Source organism: Falco rusticolus, chromosome 6 (assembly GCF_015220075.1).
Source record: "Falco rusticolus isolate bFalRus1 chromosome 6, bFalRus1.pri, whole genome shotgun sequence".
NCBI classification, from domain to species: Eukaryota; Metazoa; Chordata; class Aves; order Falconiformes; family Falconidae; genus Falco; species Falco rusticolus.
This window is the reverse complement of record NC_051192.1, coordinates 62306079-62317207: the sequence shown is the minus strand read 5'-3', so window position 1 is coordinate 62317207 and position 11129 is coordinate 62306079. Positions and strand designations below refer to the sequence as shown.

The 11129-nt window shown below is 44.4% G+C and overlaps 1 protein-coding gene across 3 annotated transcripts; it reads right to left on the bottom strand.

Annotated features, from left to right (window-relative positions):
• Positions 1–1143: 1143 nt before the first annotated feature.
• On the bottom strand, positions 1144–10841 carry ODC1 (ornithine decarboxylase 1). 3 transcript variants are annotated; one of them, XM_037392035.1, is made up of 12 exons: positions 10750–10841; positions 7881–7986; positions 7581–7726; positions 7192–7365; positions 6856–7028; positions 6428–6562; positions 6165–6246; positions 5754–5837; positions 4325–4487; positions 4125–4237; positions 3625–3839; positions 1144–1625 (listed from the first exon to the last, which is right to left on the bottom strand). In XM_037392035.1, the coding sequence occupies exons 3-12, from the start codon at positions 7680–7682 to the stop codon at positions 1484–1486; spliced, it is 1383 nt and encodes a 460-aa protein (XP_037247932.1). In that variant the 5' UTR covers positions 7683–7726; positions 7881–7986; positions 10750–10841; the 3' UTR covers positions 1144–1483. The 3 variants fall into 3 exon arrangements, with proteins under 3 accessions (XP_037247932.1, XP_037247931.1, XP_037247933.1); XM_037392034.1 differs by lacking the exon at positions 10750–10841 and adding an exon at positions 10512–10738; XM_037392036.1 differs by lacking the exon at positions 10750–10841 and adding an exon at positions 8727–9008.
• Between the last annotated feature and the right edge of the window lie 288 nt (positions 10842–11129).

Sequence of the window (11129 nt, the reverse complement as noted above, 5' to 3'; positions counted from 1 at the left end):
CTTTGAGATCAAAGCTATCATTCTATTATGTGTATGTACTGAAGTTCACACCAGTGTAGTTCAGTAGCCAAACAACTGCTATTATATGCATGAGAATAAACACAAGTGCCATTTCAATCACAAGCCTGAAGCTAGGAGTAAAGCAAATAAATTTAAAAAATAAATCACTTTGAATGCTTCAATAAGCAGGAATGAGGTACCATCGCTTTCGTACACCCTACTAGTTCAGCTAGTGAAGAATGTAGTCTCACCTGAAAGAGGTTGAATATTCTCTCACACTTTGTAGGAAAGCAGCTTTATTTCTCGTCTTGCAACTGCCACGGTTTCTATCAGCAATGCTACCCTCTGGATGACCCTTCAACTTTAACACTTACTCCAAGCTTAAGCTTTACACTTTCTCAATAAACTAAGGTCCTCCCTCTTTACACTTGCTCTTTACATTTGCTAAGGGATGCCTGCAGTCCAGGACCTTCTGGCAAACAAAACAGATCCAGGTCTGGGACCAATAAACTTGCCAGAAACATTTTGCAATTTTCATGCAACAAGTGGCAGCAAACTAGCATCAGGTTAAACAGAAGTCAGAATACTCTACTGCAGTAAGCAGACAACAATTTTATCATCAACACACCCTGTTACTAGCTCCTAGTAGTTACTACTGTCATCTACCACATTTAATCTAAAGTCAGAAGTTTAACAGGGTAGCATGTATTTTCATGACATTAACTAAGAGCTTCTAACAGAACCGAACACACAAAGGATGTCGAGTCCCATCTCTTATCATCCATTTTATACTGAAGCCCTAGGCAACAACAGTAAAAGAGTAGTCATCGCTTATTAGTCAGCCACATGTACATTATGCGACTATGTTAAGCCAGTGTTCAACAGTGAAAGACAAATGTGATGTCACCAAAATTCAATTTGTTGACAGTCAATTTCTTCTAATGACACAAAAAAAAGACAGTTTCCCTACCCATTAAGGTGGTCCTTCACTTCAGCAAGTTCAAAGGGCAAGGGTAGGGGAGGAGATGGCAAGTGTTATTCATTAATAAAGCTCTGGGCTCACAGCATCTGGGTCTGTCTTCATACATGCTGTAAGAGCCATCCACGACAGATTAATTTTCTACGGCTTAACCAAACACAGGACCAGTTATTTCAATATACTTTATTTTAAAACAGGTAGGTCACAAAACACTAAGCTTAGCCCATTCTGCCATACACAAGCTACAAATACTTGTTTGACAGTTGAGGGTCAGTCTTTAGTAGCATACATGAAAAGGGAATAAAAATCCATATAAAACAATATTCAAATAGTTTCCATAGGAACACAGATAATTGTGACCCATCTCCTAGTCATTTTTGTTGTGTTTATGCCAAACCTAAACTTTAAAAAAACCACTTTAAAATTCTAGCAAGAATTAAGTTAATGGTCCCCCAAATGCCCTAAATTCAATGACTAACCTCGCAGTAAATTACTAAGTATTACCTATACATTAATACTAGCCGAAGCACAAGTCGCTGGATATTCAATTCCACTTTCCCAGGCACAAGAGAATGGCAGACTAGCAACATCCTGCTCTTCCACTTCAGCTAGGAACCCTTGCTCCTTGATCTGCTGCATTAGTTGCCTGGAAAGAAAAAAAATAATGGTCAAGAAGTGTTTCACAATGACGTGCCAAAAAAGTGAGCAAAGTACTTTCTTTTGTTGGTGGTGGGTTTGGGGGTTTTTTGGCTTTTTTTTTTTTTTTACTGCCAGGGAGCATGAAATTAACTCTTTACTCATGATCTGCAATCCAGACAATATTACTGGGAGGAAATCAAAACAGAGTCCATGCAGGTCACTTATGGCTGTCTCTGCTTTAAGGCAAATGGCAATATCAAGTTGTTTTTGCCATTTCTGGTTAGGATCCAGATCTGCAAAGATGCACCTAAATATCTGTAGCTACATCTGTATACCACATGATTTAGTGACTTTGTGCTCAATAGTTCAGAATTTCAGACCTATGTCATTATCCCTTATCCCACAGCCTCACATTGAGTAACTTGAATCAAATAGAAGTATGCATGACAGACTGAGAATGTAAAGTAGCTGACCAGTGAGAGCCGTGCAACTCCTTCCACACTCAAATAGGTCTCGTACTGCAAGAAAAGCTCAGAAGAACTTCAGTTGACTGTAATTTTGGGCTTAGTTATCTTATACTATAACACAAGGTGAGAAGTTGTGCTACTACATGGCTTGCCATATACAACTAGCTTTTACTTAGACATGCATAGTCATCTTGTTCCATACCTTTCAGCTATCTAGCCACAAATTTCGTTTACACCTTTATACATGGAGAATACATTCCAAAGAGCTGTTGTCTCTGCTAGAAAGACCTGCACCATAACTTGATACATGCCCCCTCCTCCCTCATTAAGGGCCAGTTTGTATCACACAATCTTCTTGCCAAAGCAGAAAACACAGGCGGTCATGTAGGGTTGAAAGAGGGCCGTAGCCTTAGACGATGGTTATGTCTGCATAATTAAGCTCAGCATGCCTCAGACCAAGTTCTACATTTTAACAGAAACCCAGTGCTACAATGAAAAAGCTATTCTCCTGCAGAGCCACTTCTAGTTCAATTAGACACAAGTCTGGGGTTTTAAGAGAAGTCTAAAAGCTTCATTTGGTTTGAGAAATGCTTCAGTTGACAAGATGTTTCCTTAAGGAAAGAAGCAATACAAGCCTTGCTTATAGAGGCAAGGCTAGTAGAAGAATGGAGGAAGCTTCCTCTTCTACGGCAGTTATTCCCCTCCATTTTCAGTAAATTTGAAAGCAACTAAATATCAAAGTTAATCATGCTTTATGGTAATACTCCTGTCCAGATGCTTTCTGCCAGTTTAGCGAGACAGACTTCAATACAGAGGTAAGGGCTCTTACAAGAAACCCCACTTTTACTGAAAATGCAATCCATTAACCTGTCTTGCACAGAGCAAGATCCAGGTTACAACATTAAACCACTGTTTAAGGTGCAGTTTCACAGTATCCTTGCACCCAAGAGGCAGTCCTGCTTTCTTTGCTTACCTGTTTAATAACTTCCCATGAAGATCTAGCACTCTGCACTGAGCAATGAGCCAGAGCTCAACCTAAACCAAGGAACAGCTCTCAAATAAACAGACAGATCATGTTGTGAAACACCATTATTGAATGTTCCTGTGTCCTGCAGTCAGGATTTAGCAAGCTATCAATTTAGAAGACAGTGTACTATTGGAACTGTGACTGACTAGTCTCTATTTATTGGTCACAGAAGCTAACTGTAAAGAATCTGTAATGATTTTTGTGTTGTGCAAGAGTGAAAAAACAGCTAGGAGCCCAGGTTAATGACAAGACTCCTAACATCACCCCTTTAAAAGCACCTCTCCTGGAAGTGAGTACATCAGAGAGAAGAGTAATTAGTAGTGTCAGCATTGTTCTAAACACACAGGAAAAACCTTCAGAGGATTGCTTTCTTCCACACCACAAGGAGGTTTTACAAGAGCTATGGCACCAAAACTATGGCCCTATTTGTTAAGGGGCAACCAACTGACATGAGCTATTCACTAGTCATCTGCATCAAAAGCACTGATGGATCAAGATACTCTGTTACTAACCATGCTGGTCTTGACATCACATAGTGTATTGTTGGCCTCTGGAATCCATTGAAAGTAGAAGCTGCTGCAACAGTATAGGCACCCATGTTTTCAAACAGGATCCAGTCACCGACCTGCAATTCTGGCATATTAAAACGCTCAACAATACGATCTAGGCCGTCACATGTTGGTCCCCATATGCTGCAGGAATAGCAGCTGTCATCTGGCTTAGGCCGCTGAGGAAGAGAGTTGAGTATAATTAGTCTATCAAAACAAAGCTTCCAGAAGTAATATCATAATTAGTGCAACATTCCACTTCACAAGGAAGAGGAGGAAGAGCTGCTTGCACATCCTTCTCCACCCTTGGCTTTGAATTATGTCCACTGCATGCTTCATTAAGTCAAATGCCAAGTTTTTCAAATGGCAATGTGAAAGGAGCAATGAACTGAGAAGTGACTGCTGTGACTAGGATTCTCCTACAACCGTTACATGACTGGCACGATGCTTCCGGATGAGCATACCTTCTGCAGAATGGGTTTAACATGCGCATGATCATACAAGATGCAGTTGAATGATCCATAGACTCCATCATTCACATAATACATAAGAGTTTTGTCATTTGCATCATCTTCATCTGGAAGAAGTTGAGATACAAGTAAGAGAATGCTTGGCGAGAACCTCACAGTTGGCTAGAAGCAAGATTAGGTCTAGATTGACATACCATCAGAACCTGTTTGCTCCTTTAATACAATTTTTTTGGCAATGATGTTGACTGCCAGCGTGAATGCCGATGCAACATAGTATCTTCCTGGCTCTGCAATAATATTTATTCCAGAATCCAAAGGGAAATATTTATCCAGTGCTGGATTGATTACACTTGTGATCTAGGTAAGAATCAATTGCCAATATTAAACTTCAGCAGTTACTCAGGTGCTATTTTAGAAGTCTGAGATGAAGTCAGACTTTCATGCTCACAATGACATACTGGTCAATTATGCAATAGCTATTAGCATACTGTAATCTGCATTGATTGCTTTTGCTTTATTTTCCCATTCAAAGTTTTGTTTGCTATTAAGTTTGTACAAAGCACCGAAAGCAGGCATCACTTGCAACTTAAGTGACCAAACAGCTCATGTTTGAGTCTAAAGGAAATCACCCCTCCTAGCATCGTTAAACCAGTACTAATGCCCTGCAAGTACCTACACCTCAGTTTTGATTTCTAGTCCACTTGTAGTTCTGTCCATCACTCAGTATTGCCCAGCACACTGCATCCTAGAGAAGTCATCTCACAGGATCTTAATACGGAAGGCTTTGTCATCACCCCTGAAATTCAGCTGCCTTCGTGAAACTTCTTTCCAAGTTCTGATGTTATCCATGATTAAGCTGCTGCCAACCACAGCATTACTGTGTTATGCCACAAAGCCCAATGACATCATTTGCTCTTGACGCTTCATGTGAGCCAATACTGCACTGTGAGAAGCCAGCCCTCATTAAGAGGTACTACAGGGGAGAAAACATCAGCCCAGATTATTAGCAGAAAATTAACTTTATGTAACTTATTTGCTGTCTCCTTGTGTAAATACCTAACATCATTTACCGCCACAGTACATTAGACTGGCAGGTGCTCTGATAGCACTGCTCTAAGTGGAAGTCCTGCTAAACACCCAGCCACTTCATCTCTTCTGAAAGCAGAACTGCTTCTGTGTGAAAATAGACAGAAGAGCACTGAACAATTAAAAAATGATCCAAAAGCTAGTTCTAAACTAGATCAGATCTAAACTAGGTCTGGTTTGCTGCCACCCAGGAAAATATGGGTTCAGGACTACCTTTTCACCCTATTTGGGAGCACTGCCAATCTAGATAGTCTGAAGTTCAGCATCAACTGGAAGAAGTCTATGCCAGTAAGAATCAAGCCTGCAATTAAAACCTGCTTTACAAATCTGATATCTCTGCATGTTTATGCAGACATCTAGTTATGTATCTAATGGGTTCATCCAATTTCCTGTTTTCAGGTTAATTCCTCTTTTCCTCTGAATTGAATTTCTGACCAAGCAGACAAATCTTCTTGCGTGTCCGCATACAAGTAGGTTTTGTTTAATCCAGATCAACAAAAGACTCCACAACTTGACAAGGTCTTAGCAAAGCTATACCTCTTCAAATTTAAGCTTGACATCTTCAGAGCCAGGGAAGCCACCACCAATATCAAGCAGATACATACTGAAGCCAAGTTCAGCCTAAAATGAAATTAACAGCAACACTGTCAAGAAAGCAGTTCTTAGTTTACATTACTTTCTACGCTAAACCAATAAAGTAATTTCACTAATAATTGGTACAAAGCTAACTCTTCATTTTCAAATAATAGCCACTTGATTTGGAGCTGCTGATTTCAGTGCATCTGTAGATGAACTTTGCAGAACTGATCAATGCAAGCTATCATGACCTCAAACTCCAACTTGAAATTAGTTACTTTAGCTAGCTTTTAACCCCCTAACAGTTGTATACATGATTGTTTTGCCACAACAGTTGAGCAGTAATTCTAGAGAAAGTAGAACTAGACTTACTCCCATATCAAACACACAACGGGCATCAGAAATTGCTTGGACAAAGGTCTCTGGGTCTGTACATCCACTTCCAACATGGAAACTACAAAGAGAAACACTGTATCAGTTGCTATTTGGCAAGTTATTTGAGAAGTTTATACCGAACTTAAGTCTCCACATGCAAAGGCATCTCTAGTCAGGTAGACCACTTAAAGGTATTTTATTTAATATGATAAAGATGATAATATTTAATGTATTTTGTATTTTGACATTATCAAACTCACCTAACTCCAATGATGGCAAGGTCAAGTTCTTTTGCACGCTCCAGAAGCAGCCGGCTAGTCTTAAGTGTAGCTCCAAATTTAACACTCAGGCGACAAACTGCTTTGGAATCATCAGTTGTAATGCGCAAGACTAACCTAGAAACAGGAAAAACAAGGGTTTAGGTTCTAGTATAAAACACATCATTATCAGGCAGGTGTGACCTTAAAATCAGACTGAGCTTAAAACATACAAGCTTTCCTGTCTGTCTGTTCCTAATGTGCCACAGGATAAAGCTACACAGGATTAGATTCTGCTGGCTAAATTATGTTCATTTTCCCGTAATTTTGCAGCCTGTCTTAACTAAGAAAGAACGGCTTTCAGATAACAGCAGATGTTTCCATAACTTGGGAACCCAAGCAAGAATTATAGAATAATTAGCATAACTTACTTGGCTTTTGGATGGGCCCTTGCAACTTTCATTAGCTCTACTTCACTATCAAATGTCATCATCTGTACACCACTGCTGGCAGCATGTTTGATTTGAGATACTTGTTTGCAGGGATTTGCATATATTATTCGCTCAGGAGGTACACCAATGCTCTGCACCAGCTGTATTTCCGTCTGAAAAAAGACCAGATTACACTTGTAAAAGGTATTCTTAAATGGATCAAACTAATCACAACAAAAAGCAACACCATTTGGTAATGCTTAATTTTACATGAACACACCTTGTAAAGCTGAACATACACTAACGTCTCAGATCAGAACACAGTCAGGATATTACCTTACTGGCGCAATCAAATCCTGCGCCGAGAACAGCAAGTGTCTTCACTACAGCTTTGCTGTCATTACATTTTACAGCATAGAAGGGGGTTACTCGAGGAAGGGCTTTATGCCATCGCATGTGTTTCTTTACAATATCCCCGAGGTCAGCAACATAGAAGGCATCTTTATCATCCTAGAACAAATACACATTTTAGAGTTACAAACAATGGATACAAACAGGTTAAGCCTAGAGGTAAGCATCTGAGGAGGAGATTGCCTTGCAGAAGATCTGCAAAGACAACGTGTATAAATTTATACAAAGTTACAACAAATGGAACAAATTTGTATAAATTTATACAAAAAAATTTGTACTGTCATGAAATGCAGTGATTTTCTTATCATACTTACAGAAGATGACACTTCATTTATTTTTTGGTCAAGGATATCCTTGGCAGTAAAGCCTTCATCAAGGAAGGTGAATTCAAACTCTTCGTTGCTGAAGCTATTCATGATTTCCAAGATTTCAGATTTACGTTTAAGGATTTAAGTACAAACTGTTGATAAAAAACACACCCCACCATTCATTACTTCATTTAAATTCATACAGTTTGCAGTCACTGAAGTTCAGTTATATGACCACTACATCGTGGTCATACAATTTACAGTTTCTACAGCGACCACCAATAGTGGCATAGGTTAGGAGCTTACCTAGATGACAGTTCAGATTTAATTAGAACCAAGGAGGCACTCCACAAAATCTTGCTAGTCTGAAGGCAAGTTCTTCTCTGTTCAGCAACTGTATGATGTACTCAACCTATTCAAGGGGAAAAAAAAAATAATACTGTCAGATACTTTTAGTCTAAGTCCCTGGAAGTTTCTGCTGTCTTTTCCTTCACCTCCACATGAAAGCTGTTACACTATTATGGCTAATGCCAGTTTAAATCTACTTATCACTTTACTTGTTAGTTTTGTGGTGGTGGCGGTTCTTTTGGGGTTTTTTTTTAATCAACTTCTAAGCACTATCGTAGCTCACCAGTTTCTGGGAAAAGGACTTACCTGTAACTACAGACCAAATCTGAGGATGTTAACTGACTTCTCAGCAACAACTCTCACTAGGTCCAAGCCAGTTCAATACCTGGCTTCTCACTGCAGTTCAGACTATACACAAACCATCCATGAGACCAAGTTGCTCTGTTGGTGGTTACAGCTTCCCTGTTCTACCCATGACCTCCAGATTTCATGAAAAGAAAAGCTCAGCTGTCAGGAGTGGCAGATACACACTGAAAAGAGTGGTTAACTTGATCTGCAGACAAAGCCTTAACATGGATCCCAATTAACACTTTGTAACAGGACTTTACAGAAGTCCCTAACAAATCTTCATTGTTAACAGAAATCTACCAGCCAAGTAGAAGGTCCCTTGAGAACCAGAACTAAAGAACAAAAGCACTCTCCTGCCACCCAAGACCTATGAAGCCCACGGCAAAGTGAGTAGTCCAAATAGAGAATGACAGTCTACTCCATTAAGCTGTTAATTCAAGCAGAAGTGTGCGCTACCTTTTAGAGACCTCAGCATTGCAAGTGAGTCACGGGGAAGATATGGTTTCATGTAACCGGGTCCAGCTCTCTTCCTTCTCTCAGCATTTTTTGCACTCAACCTAGTCATACAGATTCAGACTGCAGATTATGCAAACCCTTAAATTGTTCACTAACATCATCTAGTTACATCACTGTTCCTTCTGTTTTCAAAAAGGCTAGCTATAAGCTGTGTGAAGAATAACATGTTTTATACCTGTTACAGATTAATGAGGTTCGAAGACCAACAGAATCATTAATAGATTCTAGTATACACAGTGTATAGAATGAAAGTTTACTACTGAATGACTTTTCAAAGTCAGTTTTTATACACCTTCATTTCAGCCTTCAGCCACACAGGGCACCCGAACCTGTGTCAAGAACTGTGACCTGAACGCCAGTGTCAAGAACTACCTCACCTTTTGATCATTTCTCACTCAGAGACAAACTAGATTTGAGATGCAAGCTAGATTAAGCTTTAACTCTAATGAAATAAACCCCAGCAATCCACCAAGCCTCATCTTCCCCTCGCTCTCATTCACATGCAGTGTTAATTCTCCCAGAAGCCGGATTAAAGTCTTCTCTTAAAAGCCTCTTTGAAAGGACCTTAAGAAACAGCAAACCAAACAACTTCTCGGGAAGCTGCATCTTATGGCAGGACAATTTCAACAAGACAGTGCAGTTTTGCACAAAGCAGTTCAGGGACTTCGTTAACTTCTCTTAACCACTCTAGCTGTGGGTTAAGCAAACTGAATACCATCAGGAAGAATTTCATTTACCCTCTTCTCTGCAAAGCTGCACTTTTCCTATCGACCTCTAAATGGGGAGTTACTTTTGCCCGCCACAGCAGACTTTGTTATGAAGTTCTTGCAAGGTTTCCATCCCCAGCTTATTGCACAATTTTAACTACAGCTTAATTACACAGAATACAGACAGAACACGCTCACATAGATGCAAACTGTAGCCTGCCTCCCTGTGTATATTTCTATTTGGACTGCGTGCAAAGGGTCTGCACCTTCCCAGAAGAACGGCAATGTGGATTCATTTGGAAGTTCTTCTCCAGAACATTCCCTTATTCAGCAGCTGTATTTAGGCACAGCTGAGTCACGCCTGTAGGCTCGGCACTCACAGCAAAGCTGCGCCCAGAACGGCTGCCCGAGGCGCTCCTGACCCCAGGGCCGCAGATGGCTGCCGAGCGCTACGGGGCAAGGAGCGGCGGGCCGCCCTTCTCCCGGCGGACGCATACGGGGCCCGGGCGGCTGGGGCTGTGCCACCGAACGCTACCGGGGCTTCCCGAGGTGGCGTTTCGGTTCTCCCCTGGCTAACGGCTTCATTGAAGTCTACCTCACCCGGCAGCCTACCCCGCCGCTCTCGGGGACGTGGCGGTGACCCCCGCCGCCCGGCCAAGGGCGAGGAGAGGCGCCCCGGGCCGCGCTCCCGCCCCGCACCTGCCTCTCCCTCCCCACTCCGCGAACAGCCCGGCGGGGCCGCCCCCTCCCCTGCTCCCGGGACGCGCCGCCGCCTCGGGCGAGCCGGGCCGGGCCGCTCGCAGCCGCCCGGGGCCTGCCTTCTGCCCCCAGCCCGCCCCGCCGGGGCCGGGAACGCCCCGGTTGCGCAGGGAGGCCCCGTGCCCGGCGGCACGAGCCGGCGCCGCTTTGGCAGCGGCCCCGGAGACACGTGGCCCCGCGCCGGCCGGCTTCCGCCGCGCGCCCCGGCCCCTTCCTTCCGCCCGCGCCGCGGCCCGGCGCGCCGCGCCGCCCGCCTCACCTCGCCTCAGGCAGCGGTGGCAGCTGCTGTCAAGCCCCGGCGGCAGCCGATCCCCTCGCTCCGAGCCGCCTCCTCCCCCTGCGAGCCGGGCGCGGTGCGAGGAGCCGGGCGGGAGGCGCCCTGCCGCCTGAGGAGGAGCGGGGCTGGCGGAGCGAGCGGGACGCCGCGGCTGACAAAGCTTCGCCACCGCCGCGGCGCTCCTATATATAGGGCAGCCGGCGTCGCTATGGCAACGCACCAGCTCAAACCAGCGCCGATCGGCTGGGACCGGGCAGGGGCTCCGGCCAGCCGCTATTGTGACGTCGGCGAAGAACATGCGCAAGGCTCGCCACGCCCCCCCGCCACGCCCCCCGGGTCCCTGCAGCCGCCCGCCCCCCGCGGCGCGTCCCCGCCCCCGCCCCGCGCGGGGCCCTCACGGCACGCGGCCCTGCGGGGTGGTGCGCGCGAGCCCGGCCCCGCCCGCTGCCAGCAGGTGCACGCACCCCGCCGCGCGCTACCGCTACCCCGGCGCGTCCCGCGCTGCGCGAGGGCGGGGGGCTGGGGCCACCGGGCGCAGAAAGGCAGCGCCGAGCCGGGGCGGCGGCGGCGTGACACCGGGAGCGCTTGTCCCCCCGGAGC

What these genes read in the sequence shown, in the direction of transcription:
- ODC1 (XM_037392035.1), bottom strand. Translation starts at nt 7,682, where the DNA reads ATGAATAGCTTCAGCAACGAAGAGTTTGAATTCACCTTCCTTGATGAA. An exon ending in AGGGCCCATCCAAAAGCCAA is followed by an intron (nt 6,563 to 6,855) that starts GTAAGTTATGCT and finishes TCCTGTTTCTAG; the next exon opens with GTTAGTCTTGCGCATTACAA. An exon ending in GTGATGTCAAGACCAGCATG is followed by an intron (nt 1,626 to 3,624) that starts GTTAGTAACAGA and finishes TTTTCTTTCCAG; the next exon opens with GCAACTAATGCAGCAGATCA.